Raw genomic sequence first — 23,762 nt, forward strand, 5'->3', positions numbered from 1 at the left:
TTTCATACTAACATAGCTGGTTTAATAACATAGAGTACAAAGATTTATACAGATAGCAAGTAAATCTTGCATGCCTTCAGGTACTGGGAAGCACAGTTTCATACAGCATCAAACAGACTACAGATGGATTGTCCCCCAGCACATTCTGCAGATCCCATCTGTGGATATGCTCCTTCTCCCTTCTCTGCTGTAATGCTTTAAATTCTGTGTAACAAGTAAAGCTATGCATCATCTCCTGACAGGCTGGACTGTTATCTCTGCTATAACATCCACAGCATACAGAACAGACCCATATGGGCCACTCCAGCAAATTCCCTTACAGCAGCTGCTCATGCTTAAACACAGGACTCCACACAGCAAACATGGCCTGGCTAAGATCTAACTCCTCAAATACAATGAGTTTTGTGTTGTTGATTTCAGACTTTTTCTCTAGTTTTATCAAAATAATGCTCCATGAGAGCACCCAAGCCAACTATTCAAAACCTGTCACAGCCTTCTACTCATAATGCTCTCATGAAGCATAAACCTAGGTAAGTAAACATCACCTAGGAAAGAGAGACCTTTACCTACAGTGCCTTTATATCAACAGACAAATATATAGGATTGCCTTCCCTGTCTGTAGAGAAAAATAAGAAATCCCACTTTTTTATTTATCACTTTTGCCCAGTGTTTTTATTGCAATAGGGTAAAGGATTCAGAAATGTTCATTTTTTCTTTTTGTTTTGTAGTGACAAAAAATGAAATCAAAATAAGTATTCAGCTGGACTAAGAAAGAATTCACGTGTTTTCTTAACATCTCAAGCTTCATTAATTTTCTGTCTTTTCAGGAGTCTAAGAATGGGTACAGATGCACATAAAAGCAATCAGTCCTGGTAACAGAATTGCAAATGTTATTCTTGTTTTTCAGGTTCAGAATACAGGTTCTCTGTTTACCACTCAGAGACTGTTAGATACCGCAATAAATAAATTCATAAGAAATGACATCTCTGTAATTTTGCAAAATACAAGGCAAATCTTTATGTCAAACCAAGGAAATGTGGATTTGTACAGCAATTTCTGTAGTTCTGCTGAGAGAATAAACAGAAACAGGTTTAAAGTTTCTACTTATTGTGTGCAAATTATTTGTATTAGCCACCAAACTTCTGCTGCTGAAGAAAGTGCCAAAAAACAAAGATAAAATGGAAAAATAGCATGTGCATTTCTATAATCCATTGCAATGTGAAATAAGGAATGGAATAGCTGTTTGTTTGTTTGTTTAGTTGCCTGAGTCTAGTGGTAAGGGTCCTGCAGCATATCTTTAGTACTAGTAGAATCAGGAAACAAGGCCAGCGTGTACTGTATGCACATGTACAAAAACATATAGAAAATAATGAAAAAAACCCCTAGGAATGAAACAGCATTGAGTTAAATCATACACCTTCACCTGCAATATCAACAGCATCAAAAGATATTAGAGATTAATGCAGAGTGCCATATAAAGAACTACTAAAAGGTGTAGATTATATAATTCAAAGATAAAGGAAAGAAAGCAAGCTGTTAGAACTGTAAAAGAGAATGGGTAGTGTAAGTCAGTTACTTACATGCTTCCATGTACACTCTCAGAGCATAAAGATACATAACAGGTGTGAATATTAAAATATATATCCTAATAAGGATCCATTTTATTCTCTCCCCTTCAAAAGAACAATTTTTTTCCTGGACAGAAAAAGTCCTATGATATTTCACATGGCTCTTTCACAGCATGTTTTTTGATACTTCATTTCAGTTCTGCCCATCCACACACCTACACATCACCATTAGCTCCATGACTAATGAAAAATTTAGCAATAAAAGGGCTGCCTTCTGCTTGTAATCTGAAAGCTCTTTCTGTTACATGCAGTAGGTAACAACACAAGGAACCCTTTCCTCCAGCTCTGTAGAGCAGCATGATGAAATTATAGTTAGCTGGGGACCAGCACTGTTCACCTTGCTTCATATACCTCTCAACTGTAACACTCCTTAGGCAGGAATGTCCAGTTTTGTTAAAGAACCCCAAAAGAAAGCTTATGTCTGTATTTTAAGCAGTCTTATACATATCATACTCACACTGTGATAGGACATTAGTCTCCCCCAGCAGCATCTGTTGAAAACTAGAAGCACTTTTATATTTTGGGACAGTATTTTATTATACATGGTGTTCACTCGAAAAATAATTGAGTTGCTTCAACCCAGACTGACATCCTTCTTTGCTTAGAAACCAGAAATAGAAAATTAGAACTCAATAGCTAATGAGTCACAAAATCATTACATGAAATCAGGCTTTAAAGCAGAAAACATTTTGCATCCTCAGTATCACTGTTGCCCATGCAGGAATACAAGTTAGTAAAAACAAAATTATAAGGCAGAAAAACAGGAAAAGCAAGATAGGCTGTTTTGAACCTAAATATCTGTAATAGCACCAACAAATATTGCTTGTAGATCTTCTCAGCTGGAAAAGGAGAAAATGGAACTGTAACAGCTTTTCTCCTTCCATATCTATTCATGTTTCATTGTGGAGGCTTTCCATGAACAGCTTCAGTTTGTTTCAGCATGAAGATATCAAGTACAGAGTGAATAAAGGGAATGTTTGGACAGAAGCAGTAGCACAAACTCAAAAAAGAATTTTGGTAGCTAATGTGGGGTGGAATGCAAGTCTAATATATTTATTGTTATTTCTGTTCTGTGGGATTTATGCAAAAGTGGCAGACTCATACATATGGGGTATTTTTAATAATAAAATTCAAGGCCAGAATAGTATCTTTCACTCAAAAACACAGTAAGTTGAGCTACTTCAATCTGCTGTTTCTATATTCTGTTTGCTGATTTTACCAAAACTCAAACAACTAAATATATTTGCAGTGCTAAGATAACCCTTAGGTGATCTCTGGCATCATGCTAGAAGATGATCAGGAAAGCAAGTTTCTGCAAAACAAACAAACAAGAAAGTATTGAATTTTCATTCCCTGGCTGAAAAAAAAATAATTTCAAACATGAAAATACAAATCAAAAAGAATCTCAGTCTTTTCACAGAAGATTCTATGATGTAGTAATGATATAAGGAGTGTTGAAAGGGAACTGACTAAATGACATTCATTTATTTTGAAGTTAAAAGAAAATTAAACAATTGGTATTTTCACTTCAAGCATCTCAAGCTAACATTATCTTTTAAAGCTCTCAAGCTCTGCCACACAGATGTAGAGCTACAAGGTTTTATAACTCAATCAAGATCGCTCTGTTCTCTCATTGAAATAGGAAAGGAAAATGGAGCTCTGTAGGTGATGCAGAGATGAGAAGCTCAAGAAGACCATCAGCAAAATACCCACTAGTTCCTAAAATTTCTCTTACACACTTCTTTTCAGCTTGCAGTGTATACTCTTAGAAAGACTCTCATTAAGCTCAGTTGTGCCTGGTCCTCAGCCTGCATGTGGTAAGAAATATTTTAAGCAGTGCCCATTCAGGGCAGCAAACCTCCCTTTCTTCAGCTGTTCAGGGAATATTGTCAATCTAAGGTACCATTATGACATCAGCCTAGATAGGAAGTACAACCATGAGCAAAAAAATATAATATTCCTTGTTAATGTACTAAAGGGAGAAGCTGCACTGCTGCTAAATGTTAGATAACCCACTACCTCACAAGAAATGTTTATTCATCCATTTTTCTAGACAAATCTACAATGATACAGGTACATTTTTTCAGCTACAAAATGGTTGGGTGCTTCTATCCCACCAGAAGTCCTTTTAATGATCTGGACCCATCAAGCTATTTAATATCAAGGACTTCTGAAGATTGCTTCAGAGTGAAAAGCTCCAAAAGAATGCTAATGTCACACAGATTCCTGAAATAATAAAAGTTGTTTTGTTCAGAGATAGTATTTCCTTACTTCTGGGTCCAACAGTTCCTAAGAAAGGAACATCACAGATCATAAATTCCATATGTAGCTATAAAAAATATATAAATGGAGGAAATTTAAAATTTTGCATGAAATTTCTTGTTCCATAGCAATTACTTTCATGACTATTTCAAATTATAAGAATCTTTAATCATACAGATTAAAGGGCACAAAGGGGTGTCATATACCAGAGTTTGCCTCAGATAGTGACAATATATCTTTCTCTCGTGCTTCAAATATCTGACTGTTTTGGATCATTTTCAAGGACAGCAATTACCACTTTAATTCAGTTTTTACTAGTCGTGCTGTGAGTTCAGAAGGCCCAATTACTATCAGAAAATACCCTCCATCTTATTTTTGACTTCTGACAACCAGATTTAATGGTTATCACTTTATTTCTGTGACTGCAAATATGGAGCTCATTTAAAAATTCTGTTTCAGTGCAAAGTTATCTGCATGTCAACCTATCAGTCTTCCAAACTTCCAAATTATTTTATGAATTCTGTTTCAGAGATGTCCAGTAAGCACAAAACTCTGCATTCCTTTAGTGAAAACAGAGATTTCTCAGATAAAGGATTTCTTCTCTGGTTTTAGATCTTAGACTGAACTTCAAAAATATTTTTTGTTTCACAGATTTCCCCAGTTTGAATTGTCACAAATCAAACTCATTGTTAGTCATCTCTTACTAACCTCTAATTCCTTTTGCTTTTTACTTTTGTACTTTTCCATTTAACTGAGCTCTGTTTTGAGTCTCAAAACCTAAAGTCTTGGGTGCCACATGTCTACAGCATGGACAGAGAGAAAAGTTTAAGGAAACAGCATGAACAGATCATATAAAAAGTTCTGTCATTCTTGTCTGTTCAATGCCTATACAAACACAGTTACATCTTGAAAGCAGTCAATAATAAATAGGCTTGAGAAAATATAGAGCAAAAGTATAAGGGATACTCTAAAAGAAGAGAGACAAGAAATATATTATGACTGTTGAATTTGACAAAAAAAAGTAAACAAAATTATTTTATCTGGATTTTTTTTTCTATAATGAGGATTTTTAAATCTTGAGCTATATTTTAAAAATATTGTGATTGTGAACTAGGAACACATAAAAAGAAAGGATGAATACAAGCAATATGGGAAATGAAGACCAGAAGAACCTCTGAGCAAGTTGTAGGGAACTCCTCTGTCTCTCCTGGAAGACTAGAAGACAAGGCTGCTTTCTTGCTCCCTTTTGTTTACTTTGGCAGCACACAAGTATGTCCAGTATGAGTGGGGTCTAGGGTCTTATTATTAGCACCTGTCCACCTGACACATCTCCTATTAAAAGGTCATTCCAGCCTCTCAAAAAGGAAGATTAAGGTGCTCTAAGTGTGAGTATATGTAATTATTTTTTCCTATGTGTTTCATTTTTTCTTATCCCTTGACTACCAACCAAGACCACCATTTTCCTTTCCTATTGCAGTCACCCAACATGAATGCATAACATGATGGTTCACATCACTACTCATGATAGACCACAACCCCATCTTCCTGACCACACAGGTCAGCAAAGACAATTTGCATAGAAAATTACAGCATCAAAAGCAGCTAACCTGTACTGGACTACCACCTCCATGTGATCTTTTTCTAGTTTTTGCTTTAGAACAAGTCACTCACTATATAAGAAAATTGACTATCCTGAATCCAAAGGCACTGTGTGTCAAAACAGCACTTTTAGTCAACTCTTGCTAGCTATCAAATTCTTCTGCAGTATACAATTGAATTTCCACAGCTCTAAGGTTCTCAGTTAAATTGTTTCAGCTATTCATCTTAAGAGCCACCCACTCATGAGTAAAAATGACTACTACAAAAATAAAATCCTGACAGGAAATTAATTAAATTCATAACTCCCAGCACAAAACTAGTGCTTTATTTTCAAGAGTAGCTTTTTTTTCATTTACTACTTTACTCTTCCTCCATTAAATAAATATTAAGAATGCTGTTTATCTACAGAACTGTTTCCTTCTCTGTTACCCAAAACTTGCAGTTGCCCTCGGATTTGCAATGAAGAGGAGTATTTTTAAGCAGAAATGTATTTTTCCATATGATTTAAAAGTTGCATAGAAAATAATGAAGCAGGCAGGAATCTGCCTGTGTTTAATTATGTCTGCCAATCTTTCAGTCATACAGCATTCACCTTTAATTGTGTTCATTATATTATTTTATTGTGCTTGATGATATTAAGTTTCTAAACACTCTGTGCCATAAATAGTGTTGCCCATGGCACAAGTCTGCTGTGCAGTATTTAGGTCTCCTGGCACTAATCAGGTCAGCAGATTTGAAGTTGTTCTGTACCACAAATGGAAAAAAAACAGATGTTGAAAACTAACCTTTCTAGTGCTGACCAGGTATAGCAATATAGTTGTTTCCCATAGGAAATGATGCCCATCAAACAACTGATTCAGTATAAAAAAAAGTCTTGCTATGCTAAGTACTTACTGGGATAAAAAAAATGTTACAAAAAAAACTGAAGGAAGGATTTATTCCAAAGCTTGCTAGTGATACTTGCAAAGAGCCTTTATGAGTCAGAATGCAAAGTTTTCTCCATGGTGGCTTAATTTGCTAGCCAAGAGGTGCTTTCAAGCTCTGCTAATCAAAAGATTGAAATGGAGCTTTTGGGATCAGGCTGAGCCTATTTCTCAGAAGCTGAGAGAATTTAATTGAGTTGCCAGACCAACTTTAAAATCTTTCTTCCAAAATACACTTAGTTTTGACCCTTTGCCACTCCAGCAGAGTGAAATCTAAGCACAATGCAAGACAAATTAGACATGCAAATGCGTGTTAAAGACAGACAGTTAGGTGTGTCTCTTTCACACTTCAGGAAAATTACCATGGTTTCCGAGGGCCTCATGGACTTTAGAAGCCTATTGCTGAAAATAACATTTCTAGTTATTTAAAGGTTAGATGACAAATCAGTGAGACAGTTGGCTGTATGAAGAACATTTTTTTCCGAACAGATGTCTCATAATGCAATGATTTTATTATTGTCTAATATGATTTTTTTATTTGCCTTGTTTAGAAAGTTAAAAATAGCACACATTTCTCCTCTTACTTGCTCTCTCATGCAATCACATGTAAATGTCCTTCAAAACACTCCTAGTGTATGCATTAAATTACACTTTATCCTCTTCATAATTCATGACTACTAGTTGTGATGTCTTCCCTAGAGTGTCCTTTGTGTCCTCAGCAGTGCAAAACTAGAGAAACTGGCACTAGCAGTTCTAATAACATAGTCTACAGGGGAATATATGAAAAACAGATATGCACCTATACCTATGCTAAACTGGTAGAATCACAGGCTGGTTGAAGTTGGAAGGGATGTGTGGGGGGCACCTGATCCAGCACCCTACTTCAATCAGGGCCACCTAGAGCTGGTTGCCCAGGACCATCTCCAGATGGTTTTCAAATATCTCCAAGGATGGAGACTACACAACCCCTCTGGGCAGCTCAGTCATCCTCAAAGTAAAGTATCGTTTCCTGATGTTCACAGGGAACCTCCTGTGCTTCAGGTTGCCTCTGATCTCGTCACCATAAATCAATGAAAAACAACTCTGTTTTTTCACCTCATTACATCCTACCATTGTGAACAGTTTCCCTTCAACTGCCTTTTCTTCAAGCTGAAAAGCCTTAGCCTTTCTCTTGTAGGAGAGATGCTCCAGTCCTTTAATCACAGCAACCCTTCACTGGACTCTCTCCAGTATATCCATATCTCTTTCCTACTAGAAAGCCCAGAACTGGAAACAACACTCCAATCTGTGTCCTCACCATTGCTGACTAGAGGAGAAATGTGCCCATATCAAACATATACCATAATTTTCTGTAGGTGTTTTGCTATTTCTGCATCTCAGGACCAGCATTTCCAAATTTCTTTTTCAATTACTGTACTAAATATAGTAACAGCAATTAATTTAATAAAGCAGACTGTATGGTATATTCAGCTGTTCCATGCAAATGCGTGTATGTACACATCTATGTTTCCTACTGGAAAGAGATTTTCAGAGGGCCCCATTTACGTTACCTTTAGTATTTCATGCAGAGTCTCAGCTTGCTCTTTGTTACCATAGTTTTTGTTAAATAATTCAATGCTGTACTTTTCACTGTTTGAACTTTCACTTACGCTATTAAGTTCTCATCTGACAGACAGCTATGGTCCTTGTAAATCTCTTCCTATCTGGAGAAGTAATTTTATTTTCTTACCCAGTGGTCATGCCAACCATGCATATAATTTCCCTTGTCTCCTCTCTCCTTCTCTAAAGACATTTTTCCTGACATGTACCTCTTGGATTTCCTAATTTCAGAGAAGACTCATGCCAGTAACTACTTAAATCATCTGCAGATACATCCATTCTCCAGCACCTGTTTCTATTTAACCATGCTTCTTGAACTTCAAGAAATGATCTTCAAGAGACCTGCAAATTTATTTTTTTTTTTCTGCTGATCTTTAAAATCACGTACTAACTTGAGTTTGAATATATTTTCTTTTTTACTAGGGTTACTCTTAGTAATTCTTGGACACAATTTTTAAAGGGTAGCATGATTATCTTGTAAAAAAATGAGTAAAATAATATATAACTTGTCTAAAAGGAAAGCTTAACACTTCCCACAAACAACTACCAAACCTGTGAGCTTTATGCAATTCTCAGGAAGAAAGTGATCTGAAAAAAAAAACAACACTAGGGCTTTTTTTTCTTTGAGGACTGCTGTCAGGCATCTATGCTATTTAATAAATGCCCAGGAAAATGGTCATATGTACTCAAATGCAACCATCCTCAAATGATGGGTCATGGTTTCAAGGTGTTCCTGCTATCTGCAAACATCTAAACTGAGAGGTACCTTTGGAACCCTCAAAAATGCTTTACTGGTTCTGATCATATTTAGATCAATATGATAAAATTTCATTGGCAATGTGTCAGTAAATATAGCAATGGATAAAACTGTATTTTTATATATTTCAGAATCAGCTGTTAATATTTTCTTTTTAAATACATACTGCTTCAATCTCTCAGTGGTGAACTGATGTTCTTCATTACATTAGTTTTATAAGTGACAAATGTCTGATAGAATACAAAATTTGGATGTATTCAAGAGAAGATAACATTACTGGCAATTTATTCAGGGTTTTCAAGTATACATAGCACTCATCCTCTTATCAGAAAATTTCCTGTTATCAGAATGTTTCTATTCAGATCTTTGTTACTTTGCTTTGATTATATTAATAAAAAACTTTTAAAAAGTCACTTATTTTAAATATTTTAATAAATTCTGACAGGAAATGATCAGGCAGGATCTGAATATTAAATAGAGGCAGCATACAAGGGTTTTATATTACTATTTCCTTTACTTTTAAAAATTAAATACTTTGGTAATGGAATAGTTCAATGAAGAATTCATTTGAAATACAAAATATTAAAACCACCAGAATAATTAATACAGCTACTTGTTATGAGGAAATAATGGAAATAGGACCAATGAGGAGATAATGTTTTGCTCCTTCATAACAAGAACTCAATTGCCAGTCAGGATTTAGAAGAACCAAAGCGCAATGAATAAGAGAAAGTAAAGCTACCAAACTTCCAGAACTGACTAAAACAATGGAAAGCAGTAACTTTGACCCTAAAAGTCATTGAGGTTCTGAAAACTAAGGAAAAGTTAGCAAGCCGTAAAAATGAAATATGGTGTTATTTCATTAAATAATATAATAATAATATAATTATATAATATATAATATACATAAGTATTGTATAATATATATTATAAATAATATATAATAATAATATAATAATTTCAATAAATTAGATGTGTGAGAAAATATTCTCACATATTTTTCATAATTTATGACTTTTACTAATAAAAGAAATCACTTTTATTACTTAGATAAATATATTTCAAAGATTTTTTTTATAATCTCCCTATATTAAGGGAGAAAACATTGTTATATAGTGTGACAAAGTAAAAAAGTCTCTTTCTTCAAGATCTGGAGAAGAACAACATCAGGCCTAATAACATTTGAAACTAAGATACAAATGATGAAGCAGTCTATATGAAAGGGAGAAGTGATAACATAATTCGTGTCATTTTGCTGACAGTCAGCTTCACAGACTGCTCTGCCAATCACCAAGAATAGCAACAGTCACTCACCTAGCAAGGAGAAATGATTACAGGCAATGAAAGATAAGGACAAAGAGTTTGTTCCTTTCATGATTACTGACTCAAATGCTGAATATTTATGTTAACTTATCACTGAAGTTCACATACTTCAAATGCAATGTATAAATTATGTTGTGTGTTACTGAAAAATAAATGGCATTTTCTTTCAGGTTAGCTATTCTGGACACAATAAGGTAAATTATGATCTAATAATTGATGTCTTTGTTGCTGTCTTTTCTAATCCTCTAAGTGGTTAAAGGGAGCAGCGACTTAAATTTCTGATTTTGATTAATCTCTCTAGCCTGTGGAAAAAACATTCTAGCATAAGAGAAAACACATCAATCCAGGTAGCTACTATCACAACCTGCATGTTAGAAGATGTCATCCAGTGCTAAAAGGCTACAAACACCAAATATTCTTTAAAGGTACACGTCAGTCTGCTATTGTCCAAGATAGTGAACATGTATTGCTAACAGGCACTCCCAAAATAATTAGAGAAATCTTTGCTCAACTTTTCCCCAAGCAATCCCACATTTGTGGAACCTTGTCAGTGTGCTGACAGGATGAAACACAGCAGTTCACACAGACATTACTTGTTTCCCATAAGCTAGGTGAAGACAGCAGTATAATTCATGTTTTTTGATATATCCCAAAGTCTGACAGCCTGAAATATTGCAGCTGGAGAGGACTAAAAGAAAAGGAAGTACTTCCTAAGAATTTTTTTCCATTGAAACATCCTCTACTATTGATGTCTCCTGCCTTATTTTAAGTCTGTCTGCACCCAAACTTTTTTTTAAAAAAATTGGATTCATTCAGTGTTTCTTCATCCTTAAATATTTTTCAGGAAAAAAAAAAAAAAAAAAAAGGGTAATCAGAAGGTTGTAATCAAGCATGATCTATCATCGACACAGTGATGCCAACTGTCAAGATAACTAATAGAAACAAAGGCCCAAAGTAAGCAAAATTCATCTTGGTATAGCTGTCTCTTTGCTAGTGATGTACTGGAGCCCTGTGCAGTAGTGCTCTCCAGTCACCAGATAGCCGTGGTACCCCACTGGATTGCTGAGTGACCAAGGATGGATCCTTATAGGAAGCCCTGAGAGGCCGAAGAGTCCTGCTAGGTTCAGACATTGCAGGAAAAAGCAGAGCAGCCTCAGTGTAACCTCTAGGCCTAATACCAACCAGTCCAAAGCAGAAAGCTGGTATTTATCAGTTCTGAAATCTCTGGCCATCTGTTCTCTAAAGCTTTACAATAATTATATTCTGCCCAAACTCTAAGCAACAAGGCCAGTTTTCTAGCTGATTTATTATCCCACTCCCTGGAATTACGAAACTATATTAGGAAAGTTGTCTTCATGAAAATGGGGGTGGGAACACTTTCTCCTTTAAATTGCTACATCTAAAATCTGCAATGTACCCATCTTTGTTTATGATGTTTGATAAGAATGAAACCAAGTCCCTAATGAATATCATTTAATGCCTGGAGTTTCCTGATATTGCACTGGTAGAAATATTTAAATTCCAGTTTTTTGATAATTGAAGCTTGTCTTAAACACACTCCACAACATTCATTTTGGTCTGAAGAAAACAATCATTTTTCTCTTTTTTGAATTCTCAGAGATGCAAAAGTAGAATGCCTTCCTGTGCCAGCCACAATTTGTTTTGTGGTTAGTAGAAAATGAAGTAATGCCTTTAAAATGCCTAACAGCTGGTGATGGAAGCTTTATCTAGGAAACTCTCAACACTTGCAGTTTTGCTTTGCCCTAGAGTATAGACCATTTCTGTATTGAAATATTTATCAACCCACTGACAGGCAAAACACATCTCTGCTTTGCCTAGTCTCTTGGATTTCTTCAACTCTTCTGTCCACGTGGATGATAATCTAATCCATGAATAATAACATTAACCCTGAAAACTAATTAATGCAATTAATAATTTATGTCTCAAATAGTCCTTGCTATCCTCAGCATAAAGGCTAACTGTTCCTCTTCACTTGCCCACAATGCTGTTTTGTTTAGCAAGCCCAGAAAATAATGCCCGTTGTATTTTCTTTTGCTGCACTCCATGCAATTTGTATTTTCATGTGGGAACAGGAGAAGTAGCTTTGAATAATGCAAGTTCAAAAGCCTGGGAGTTCTCTACAGAGGCATTCCCCTACTCCACTATCCGGAGAATTAGCACAGCTCAATATCTGGCAGCACTGGATCCTAAAATATCCTTCATGGCTCACTGCAATTCATTTGTTATACACAAAGATTCAATTCTGGCACGTATCACTGAAAGCAGTTTCAGACTGAATTTCTCAGGGGTTGAATTCTGTAGAAACACAGTTAAAAAGCATTTTCTGCACTTAATATTAAGGAATTCCCCTAGCAGGCCAGTCTCACAACACAAAATTCACTTAAATATATGATTGAATATCTGGTAGTAGATTTACAGATGTAAACAGCCTTTAGCTTTTGTCAGAAGTGCCAACACAGGCATTAAGAATGGTAGCATTGGGTTTTTTGGATGTATCAAACATAGTATTTTAACTGAAGTGCAGGAAGCAAGGAATAATAGCGTGATAATGAAAGAAACTAGAGGGCGGGAATCAAACTTTCACATCGATCTCTAGAGACACCATCATAGAGAGTCAAGAGTCATTCAGGTTGAAAAAGATCTTTAAGATTATTGAGTCCAATCATAAATCTGGATAGTGTTTATGAGACTTTGATGGCTGAGCCATCTGAATCCTGGAGTCTTGACTAGCTTTATCATTCTCCCTTGGCTTAACTTGCTCCATCTCTCAAATCAGCACATGAAATTGCTCCATCAGGAAACAAGGAAACCCTGTCTCTTCCTGAAAAATTGTCTGACTTGGTTGCTCACATGTAAATGGAAGAAATGGCACTAATCTTCCTATTGAGGCCTGGACAAGTTCAATGAGGTCTCAGATCAATCAAGTGTGAGACAGGGATTGGAAACCCAAACTCTGTACCCAACAAAGTTTCAGTCAGCTTTCCAGCAAAGCAAATACTGAAAGATCTACCCTGCCAGCAGACATCATTTTTCCATACAGCAAAGATAGAAGCTGTCAGAGACCTGTCGGGACTGCTGTCTCTCACTGCCTGGCAGTGTTCCCTGCAAGCAGGAACACTCACCTTCAGCATGACCATGGAGTTCAGGCTGCCATACAGATATGCTATGTTCTCCTTTCTTTACTTAGCTGCCTAAGTTGGCTGAGCTTAAATCCAGCTATGCTTCCACATTGTTGGCCTGGAAGATAAGCGGTGTGTTTGGGAAAAGCTTCTCCTCCAACATCTAAATAGAATGAAAGTGTAAAGCACACATAATTGATGGGGAATGGTGTTGCAAGGTCTGGATATAGAGGGGAAGATCTTTTCAGCTCCACACCTTATGTTTCTAATCCTGCACCAGAAGAAAAATGTGAATCAATATCATAAAATCCCCTGCACTTCTTAAATAATAACAGGAGTTCGTAACAGTCCTGTTCTCTTGGAAATATCCCAGACTACAGGCAAATTCAGTAGTTTGACATAAAGACAGTCTTGAAATCCTTCACAGCCTAGGAAAACAAACCCAGATTTTCTTTTGCATGGATACTAAGAATCCACAGGTATCTCTGGAGGGGAAAAACAAAATGGATCTAAAAACCCTCACTGGCCTGTCTATGAGATAAAGAGTTTCCCTTCTTGCTGCCAGAGAACTCAAGTTCAAAATAGTCTGTTTGGTTCCACTTCAAAAGGGAAAAAAAAAATTATTTAACTGCAAAATTGAGACCTTTTGCAGGAGAGAGCAAAAGAAAAAATGACAAGTCAAACAAATTCCTATCCCACAGTCTTCCTGGTATGAGTGCCCGTCTCTTGCTATTGTCCTTGCTGAGTTTCTGAGCTGTTTGGTGTTCCAATACCCAGTTCTCCCATCTGAAATCCATTGACATTATCTTAGTGATGTCTAATCAAGTCAAAGCCTGACTGCCTGCACAGGTTTCACACACAGCACCGGAGAATGTGACACAGAAATGTTTAACCTTATGGAGTCCTCTTGGCTTCAGCAAAGCTAATTTAGTTCAGCCTTTGTAATGACAGACATTGTACAGGTCTCATGCTCCATTCTGGTTAGTAACTCAGAGCAGTGGGAAAAATCAGGGGACATTCCCTAGCTGGCATGGCCAAACTGGATCAGGAGACAGGAGGTAAAGACCCAAACTTATTCTGATCACTCAGACTTACTGAATTCTTCTGTCTCTCCTAGAACATATCATCAAGTGATAAAAAGGAATATAACAGGATGAACTGTAGTGATAGGCCTTAGCATTAATACTATTAATAATAGTATTAATTATAGTCTAATCCAGGATTCTCGTAGCTGCATGCCACTGTATATAGGACCTGACATGATTTTAACAGAGGACCCCCAGTACTCACTGGTAGTTACCAGAAAATTCAGTGGGTATATGTAGTGGAGAGGATCCTGGAAAAGAAAACTAAATGTATTACATTGGTGAAATGCAGGTGTAAATGCAAGACAGGTGCTGGACAAAAGCAGGATTTAAAAGGCTTGCTCTCAGTGTATGAAATTTTCCCTGTAAAGAAAGGTGACAATAAAGATCAACAGTTCTTCTGCCTTTCCTCAGATTAATCCTTTTGAGGATTGTGAGGATCCATTCCCCTACAATAAAATCAGTGCTGTATCTTCACTGATTTTTTTAGCTAATTTTATTACCTTCATGGCTAGACCTGAAGAAGCAGACTCTTTGCATAACATCTTAGCATAATATAAATATAATATATTGTAATATTAATAGAATGTCTTAGCATAATATAATACACAATCAACCCCTTAGTGCTGATCCTCAGTGCATCTAGGCAATTCAGAACATGATGTGCATATACTGGCCAGGGTACAGGTGGGCATTGCAAAAAAAAAAAAAATAGTATTACTGAAATCAAAGGACAAAGCTGGACTCAGAAAAACTAAGCTGAGTAGAATCAAGCAAGGACATGGCTTTTTTCCGATGATTTCTTCCTCTCATCCTGCTACCTCACTCTGGTAAAGCAGAAGGCCTTAGTTAGGGATATTCTTATATGGCCATGCCTCTGCAGGGAACAGATCACAGGGTAAAAACCTGAGCTGGTCACTATGTCCCCGCCTTCACATCAATTATCAGAAGCAAGCTGCCAACTACCCAGCAGGAACTATGCTCAGAGCCACTACCTCCAAGGGCTGCTTGTCAAGCACGATTAACTATGTATCCTTGAAGGGAATTTGCTGGGCTAGGCAAAGCAAGGAAAGTTGGTTTCTTGGGCCAGTGCAGAGAGATGGGACCATCAAACAGAGCTTCAGTATGAGGCACTTACAGGCTCACTGCAACCCTGCCTAGGTGAGATAGTCTAGACCATCAGCACAAGCACTAAACAGAAAGCAGGAAAAAAACTAGAGGCTCATTATTTGATGACAGCTGCTGATGTGACAAGAGTGCTGCTAGGATGAGCCTTGTCCTTCATCAATGGCTGTGGAGCAACCAGAGCAGAAGACACCTATGACGTGGTGTTAATTCCAACAGTATTGTCTATTTCTTCAAGTAGTTTTTCTTTAAAAAGTTAGATATAAACGTTTGACAGTGCTGCAGTCATTACAGTGAAAAAAATTGAGAATTTGGTCTCTGGCCTGGAAAAGAACATGGGTCAACTTAAAGCAAAGTTGATGGCTTTGAATGTGAATGAAGAGAAAATTTACCAGAATGGTGTCATCTGAGGGCTCTGAGCAGATGAACAACAGCGTGGGTTGGATAATACTGATTGTTAGTATAGAATCATAGAATTATAGAACGGTATGAGTTGGAAGGGACCCTTATCTCATCTGGTTCCAGCCCACCCACCCCCTGGCACGGGCAGGGACACCTCCCATTTGATCAGGTTGCTCAAAGCCCCACCCAGCCTGGCCTTGAACACCCCCAGGGATGGGGCAGCCACAGTTTTTCTGGGCAAGCAGTGCCAATGGCTCACCATCTTCACAGTAAAGAAATTCTTCCTTATATCTACTCTAAACTTGCCCTCTTTTGGGTTGAGGCCATTCTCCCTTGTCCTATGACAACATGCTCTTGTGAAAAATCCCTCTCCAAGGCTGTAGTATACTGCCAAGAGGAAGTGTTCTTCTGAATAAGTTCTCACCTTAAATCATAACCTTAAATCTGTACATACTTTCCTGAAGGCCTTCCAGGAAGAAAATATTGTATATGTCATTTAATTAGATTCTGAACTGACTCAGGCACATATTCTCACACTAATTAACTGCAATGACAGCAAAGATCGAGTATGCCCAGATGTTTTCCAGACTAGCCTTACAGATTCTCCAGCACAGGAACTAAGGCTTCAAACTGCCTCTAGACAAACAAGTTTAATAGGACTACACACAGTCATATCAGCATCCGTATGCATCTAAAACCCCACAAGTCCTGAAGCTGCTTTTGCCTCTGGGATGCAGATGAAGGAAATCGAGCAATTTGGCAAGTGAGCATAACTGCATTGCAGTGAGCACGGAGATCACAATGTCACACAGATCAGCTCTGAAGTGATGCTGATTGGAGGTGCAGAGATGTCCATCAAACCACTTCTCAGACCAAGGCAACTTAATCATATTTCCCCTTGTTTCTTTTTCCTTCTGAAGAAAAAGTTATATTCTCAACAAGAATAGTCAGTTGCCCTGACATTTTGGTCCCCAGATGTATTTAAGTAGAATCGCAAAATCATAGAATACGCTGAGTTGGAAGGGACCTCTCAGGACCATCAAGTTCAACTCTGGCCCTGCACAGGACACCCCAAGAGTCACACATGTACCTCAGAGAGTTGTCCAAACACTTCTTGAACTCTGTCAGGTTTGGTGCTGTGACCAGTGCCCTGGGGAACCTGTTCCAGTGCCCAACCTCTGGGTGAATATCTTTTTCCTGATATCCAGCCTAAAGCTCTCCTGACTCATATAGCTGTACACACATCATCTTTAGAAGCAGCTTTCTTTTCTACACTTTCCAATTAAAATGTGAAAATGCACTCTAGATCCCAAAAGGGCTTCTTAATCATATTTTAATTTTTATGATTTCAAAAAGGTACTTACAGAGTATAATAAAATCAGTGTTAATTACAATAACTCCTTGAAATCAAGGTCCCACCCATTTTCATATGCATATCATAATGTCACTGATCTCCCAAGAAAATTAACACAGGGCTATCAGGAAATACAAGACAGATATGATACATGATGGATAATATCTGTGATACATAATGTTATCTGTTGCACTGTTCATGCTCCCAAATTAATTAGCTGTGGCAATTTTATGCAAGTGTGTATTTGTCTTTGCGTTTCCTTTTTTTCCCTTATGCCTCCATAGTTATATAGAGCATCGACTATACACCTTCTGGAAACTATCACTATTAATTATCACTATTCATCACTGTTAATTCTAAATCTTTTTAAAATTACATGTTCTGCAGTTTTACATTTTTTAAAGGTAAGTATCTATTTCACAACCACATATTCTTTCTCTGTCATTCCATATATAGGGAGGTTTTGAGGGAAACAGTGAGAAACACAGCAAAGCACAATCAGTTAACATATTTCTTTGGACAAACCCACTTATTTCTAGGGTTGGGGATTTTCCCATTCAAAAGCTTCTTGTTAAGAAATCACATTGATCCAAAAATTCTATCCGAAATGTATATTAATAGACTGGACAAAGAGCATATGTGGAGAATTCATTATGCTGGTCTCTGAGGAAAACAAATCAATACTTCTGTTCAGTTGCTCAAATAACTAAAAACCCTATGTGAATTGATTCATTATGGGTATATTTTCATTTCAGGTTCAGTGTTTGCAGGTGAAGTTTTTACTGGCATTAAACTAACTAACTAACTGAACATATCTATGGTTGCGCAAAGGATAATTTACACTTTCCTCAAAGGTCCTTGGTACTGACAAAGTCATGATCTCATTCTTGATACAGACAAAATATATAAAGTCAGAATAAAAAAGGGATTCAGGTTTCAGATTTCATGTGTATCCAAAGGTAATAATAGATTGATAGTCTGATTTATAACTGCTTTTAAACTGTTTCCCTGCCTAAAAGAAAGGGGGGGACTGTGCCCACCAAGGCACAACCCATTTTCCCCAATAGCAAACATAGGCCCACCAGCAACAGGTTTGCTTTTCTTAGCTTTTGCAGTGATTATCTTTTAAGAGGCTATATCCACTTGCAGGATTCTATAGATGATGGGTGGAAACTCACCGAACAGAGCACCTGAATTTCAATGTACTCCAAGGCAAATTTTGGCAAAGCTTGACCCTGTTCTCCCTGTTGTCAACTTCAATGAAATCTTTAGAAAAACTGGGGGAAAAAAATGCCAAATTGATTTCAGTGTTTGGGAAAAAGACAGCAATTGCACAATTTACAAAAACTAATCCATTACACAATATTAGAATGTAAAATGAGTCCTGCAGGGAAGTGCAGTTCTGTGGTACAGGGTAGTACAGTGGAAAAATACTGAACTATACACAGCTGTGCATCCATGGTAGCTGTGCATCCAGCTCACCTGAAATATTTGAGATGACATGGCTCTCTTGGGACAAAATGAACTGTACTTGTGAGAAACACATATAGTTCTCAGAAAACACTAATTCACATTTCTTATGAGTAACCAATGCAGCTCTTTATCCAATAAACAAGCTGCTGTTAAACCATCTAATTTTTCAAATAGCAAGTTCTACCTGGAAACTGCATGGAAAATAACCTATGGATTTTTTTTTTTTAAATGGAAGCTTTCCGCTTTAGATGCAAAATGCTACTCAAAAACCAAATCTGAGTGATGACAAAAATCCTCAGTCCTCTGAGCATTCACAACACTCCCACAATCTTTGCTTTTAGTTGTGTCGAAGTACAAGGCACAAACTGATAGGGGGAAGGTTTAGATTAGATAGCAGAAAAAAATTATTCACTATAAGGACAGTCAGACACTGGAACAGTTGCCCAGAAACATGGATGCTCTATCCCTGGAAGCGTTTAAAACTAGGGTGGATGGGGCCTTAAGAAACCAGTTTTACTGGAAGATGACCCTCACCATGGCGGGGGGTGGACCTAGATAATTTTTAAGGTCCTTTACAGCACAAAATTATTGCATAATTCTATGACTTATCCCATGCAAAGCTTAGATGTGCTACTCTGGCAGCCACTGAGGGCATTCAGAGTGGTGCTGGGTTTTTCCACATTGCATTACACTTTGCTGCATAGAAATAATTCTCTGGACCATGCAGCACCAGTTCTTGAGGGAAGATAAAGGGTCATAAAAGTCGTGAGAGTAACATATCATACTCATCTCATCTGACTTCCTGAATACCACTGCCATTGTATTTTCTTTAGAAGTTACATCAAAGCAAGCCATTTATAAAGACCTCTGCTTTTGTTAAGATTTCAAGCAATCACAAGTAATTGATCTGTATATTACCCTAATAGCCAGAACAGTTAGCACAGCTTACTCAATTTCCAGTCATGGGATCACCTTATGTCATTAGACCATAATTTTAAGGACTTTAAATCCCTCCAATATTATGCCTCTTCCTACATACAGTGATTCATTTCCTTCTTATCCCTTTTCCTTGATAAACTTTGCTTAAGGTTCTTCAACCTCATGTCAAAACTTTTTAAACAAAGATGTTTTATCTTGAAAAACAAACATCACATCTGGACACAGTATTCCAATCAGTTGCTCTATGGATGCTACATACAGAAGAAAGATCATTTCCCTGTTTTTCTTAGCCATTCTTCATTTATATATTCAAAAATTGTGTTCTCTTTTTGGCAACATCCCAGAAAGAATTTACTCTGAATGTGCTACATAAGAACATCCCTACCAAAAACAATCTCCAGTCCTGAAGTAACCTTTGCATACTTCATTGCTTGCTTGCAGCAGGATTAAAACACATTATTTTTTAAAAAATCTAACAACTGAATCCAGCTATTCAGATAAATCTTACTATTGATTTAGACAGTTTACTAGAGAACCATAGAATAATTTATATTGAAAAGGATCCAGACAATACCCAGTCTAATCTCTTGCTTAAAGCCGAACTAGTGTCCCAGTGAAAATAGATTCCCCAGGTCCTTTCTCAGACTCTCTGCATGCCATCTTTCATGGTTTACCCACTTTCAGGCAATTTCTTTATTTTATATAATAAAATCTGTATTATCTAAAAGCATAGCCATGGAAGCCTTTACGACCACATTTTAGGTATTGGGAAAAAAAGCTAAATTTTGTTTAAAAATGTAGCCACAAAAAGTCTTCAGGCACCTTATCAGAAACAACTTTGTTCACTGTCACCTGACCACTGACTATCTGTTATAGAAGTGTTAGTTTATAGTCCATGCAGCAGATATAAAATCTGTTAATTCAGTCTAATTTCATTGGTTCAGTAAACAGCATGCGGTACTGAATTAAAAGCTCCAATACAGCCCGAGGAAACAACGAGACTGAAGAGTCAGACCAGTTGTTCCTGTCCAAAAAGATATACCTTCTAAGACAGCGGGCTGGCTGGTACTCATTTTTTTGACTGCCAGTTTTTCCTATTAGTGTCCTTCATTGCTCCTGGGACTTAGCAAAGCAAGAGCTGCTGCCTCATTCCACCTTCTTTCTCCAGTTGCTAATTTCAGCTGTACAACTGCAATTTTCTGCAAAAGTTCAGCTGCTTAAAGTATTTCTCATCTAGGTCTTTAACATTCTTGGGAACTAACTGTACAGCTATGCTGATTAGAAAATGTTTAATTTCAGCAAATGCTGCTTTTCATCTTCCTTGAGTGCAGTAATATTTTAATTCAAGTCTCCTATCCAAGGGCCAATTAGTGCTTGGAGCACACAAAATCTGACCAGCAGCAGATAAAAGACAAAACCAGAAGGACCTTATTGCTTTTCACAGGCACCCTATTCTTAGCATTAATGCTACATATTTATTGGTAGAGAAGTTATTGCTATGAAAATTTTGCTTCAATATGTCTGTTTGCAACATAGCACTCTAAGAAAAGAAGTCTGAGGGTTATGAAGGAAAGCAACTTGGTAGGCTAATTTACTTGGCATCTTGCTCTTAATTTTATTTGAACTCACTTCTATATCTTTATTAAAGATTTTTTAAAATGTCATAACCGTTTGAATGTTGTCACATTAGGTTGCTATAGCTTCAAATGTTTATTTCTTCTCCGTTTGGGACTATAAATCTAATATACAGTAACGTGACTACTTGAGGAGCTATTACACTTTATGTCAACCCAGCTGCTATGCAAGTACATAAAATTTACACAATAACAATCCTGATGTTAATTTTGATTTTAAAAACTATTTGCCAGGAACGATATCTCAACTTTTTATATTTTAGCTAATTGAAACATTTTCTTGCCAAGATAACCAAATACACTAATGTTTACTGTTAATTAGATAAATTTGTGCTGAATTCAGTTGATCAGAAGTCGGTGGCTCATATATACATTATTTAAACTCCGCTAATTTTAAAACAGAAAACTCTATTTTTAATCTGCTCTGAAAACTTTTAATGGCAATTTTTCCATAGCTTCCCTAATTTTTTACACTAGTGCTTATATACACTTGCAGCTGAAAGCTTTTATTCATGTGCAACCTTGAACTGTACTTTCAAGTCTTCTGTGGTCTGTGAAAAAATAGTGGGTGAGGAGAATGCTACTTTGCCCTTTATCCCAGCATTCCAAACGAGCCTAAGGTGCACAGGTGGTACACAGGGAAATATTTTAAAAAGGACATTCAAGCACTTATTCCTCTACACCATGGTCCACCAAAGAGAAGGCAACAGAAACTCAGCGTAACTCTACCACACGGTCACACCTTTTTTGGATGGCAGCTGACCACACTCCTTTTTCTTGTGGACGACAAGGGCAGAAAAACCAGAAGGCTGCCGACAAACCTCGCAGAACTCCAGTGAAATTCCACCTTCGTGGATGGTGTTTAACAGAGGCCTCCACGTTCACACAAGCTGCAGCTGACCGACAAGAGGTGGCCGCCACGCGTCTGTGACCTACCCCTCGCGGTGGAGAGCTGCTGTGCGCGCTGGGTTTCTTTAGGACGGCCGGCCGCGCATAGCGCTCAGAAAAGAGGTGATGGGTGGCTGGGCTGACGAGGCCGACGCCTTCGTTCATCCAAAAGGGTGAAAAGCTACGTGACATGTCCCTTAACCCAACGCCCTGCACAATGCCAGGAAATTTCCCATCCCCGCAGGCAGCCTTCGGAGCAGGGCCTCAATCCAGGCGCACCGCTCCCCGTGCCGCTGCCCAGGCCCGGCCCGGCCCACCGCCCCCGGCCCAGGCGAGGCCGGGCCGCCGGATCCAGCCCCGCCGGTCCTCCCCGCCCCGCGGCGCTGCGGAGCTCCCGCCCTCGCCCCTCTCTCTTCCTTCGCCGGCAGCTGCGGCATCCCCGGGGCGGCGGGACCGGCAGCGAACCACCCTCCGCGCTCGGCCCGGGCTGCTGCCATCCCTGCGGAGCCCGGTCTCTGCCCCGGGGCGAGCGCGGTGAGGCGCGGGCCGCTCGCCAGGCCGAGCTCCCGCAGCACAGCAGCGATGCCGGCAGCCCGCGCCGGGCCGCGCCGGGCCGCTCTGCGCCCTCAGCATCGCGGCGGCCCGTGCGCGATGAGCCGCCCACCCTTGGGCACCTTCTCCGCCCCGCTCGCCTCCTCCTCCCACGGAGCCACCCTCCTCCTCCGCCCCCTCTCCCTGCCAGCCTCCTCCCCGCCCTTCCCCGCACTCCACGCCGGTGCCGGAGCCGCGCGTCACTCGGGCTCCAGCCCCGCCGCAGACATGGCGACACTGACAGCGGTCCAGCCGCTCACGCTGGACAGAGGTAAGCGCGGCTGCCGCCGCTCCCCGGCCGCGCCTTCCCGCCCGCCCTGCCCGGGGGCCACCGCAGCAAGCGCCGGGTCTGCCCCCGCAGCTCCGACGCGGCTGCCGCTGCCGCGGAAGCGCTCCGGCCCCGCAGTGCCCGGGGCCGCGGTGGCGGGGGCAGCGGGGAAGCGCCTCCCCGCGGGGCTCAGGTGGGCGGCGGGAGAAGGTCTGAAACGGAGGAGATAAAACTTTGTGCGGGCAGGGGCCGGGATGGGGCAGGTGTCCCGCCGCCGGCAGCGCGGCGGTGCCGCGGGCGCAGGACGCGGCTCCGCGATCAGCGCTCCGGTCCGGAGGCGCTCCTCGGCGCCGTCCCCGCCCTGCGGGGCTCCCCGTGGGCGCCCCCCGCCGTGGCTCGGCGCCGAGGCCCCGCGCCGCCACCCCCGCAGGTGGCTCGGCGGGGGATGCTCGGCGGCGGGGCAGCGCCGTTCCGGCAGAGTCCGGGAGCCCGAACCTCTCGACGAGAGCGTCGTTTGCCGGCAAAATGCGGCTTTCTGGGGGCTTGCGCCGGGTGTGCGGGAAAGGGATCCGTGACTGCAACTCGTTCGTCCGCATGCAAAAAAACGGTTCTGCGTATTCCCATGCACAGCTACTCGGTCCGGCTGGGGAGAGCGTTGGTGTTTGGGCAGCCTTGAGGCTGTGTCAGTAACCCCAATCAGGTAGCGTAAGAGGGTGCTGAAATCTTGAAGTTACAATTCAACTTTTGCCTCCGGGCTGTAAAAATTGAACCT

At 39.4% G+C, this 23,762-nt stretch overlaps 2 protein-coding genes across 4 annotated transcripts in view; one reads left to right on the plus strand and one right to left on the minus strand.

The window, feature by feature from the left end:
* LOC147653602 (uncharacterized) lies at window positions 1-22,464 on the minus strand. The gene is made up of 3 exons (XM_086887844.1): window positions 21,986-22,464; window positions 18,376-18,474; window positions 1-2,940 (listed from the first exon to the last, which is right to left on the minus strand). Exons 1-3 carry the CDS (start codon window positions 22,321-22,323, stop codon window positions 2,925-2,927), a joined length of 453 nt encoding a protein of 150 aa, XP_086743970.1. The 5' UTR covers window positions 22,324-22,464; the 3' UTR covers window positions 1-2,924.
* Window positions 22,456-23,762, plus strand: part of LIN7A (lin-7 cell polarity scaffold A) — a 47,936-nt gene continuing 46,629 nt past the window's right edge. For all 3 annotated transcript variants that reach the window (XM_086887842.1, XM_086887841.1, XM_086887843.1), the window contains exon 1: window positions 22,456-22,993. In XM_086887842.1, coding sequence (XP_086743968.1) covers window positions 22,714-22,993 — 280 coding nt within the window. In that variant the 5' untranslated portion in view covers window positions 22,456-22,713. The remainder of the gene's footprint in view (window positions 22,994-23,762) is intronic.

Source organism: Cyanistes caeruleus, chromosome 4, assembly GCF_971803275.1.
Source record: "Cyanistes caeruleus chromosome 4, bCyaCae1.hap1.1, whole genome shotgun sequence".
NCBI lineage: Eukaryota > Metazoa > Chordata > Aves > Passeriformes > Paridae > Cyanistes > Cyanistes caeruleus.

Bases quoted from the DNA above. Each gene is read 5' to 3' on its own strand.
- LOC147653602 (XM_086887844.1), bottom strand. From the start codon at position 22,323: ATGTCACGTAGCTTTTCACCCTTTTGGATGAACGAAGGCGTCGGCCTC. The intron at 18,475-21,985 runs GTGTGACCGTGT...TTTTTCCCCCAG, and splicing joins TCAGCTGCCATCCAAAAAAG to TTTTTCTAAAGATTTCATTG.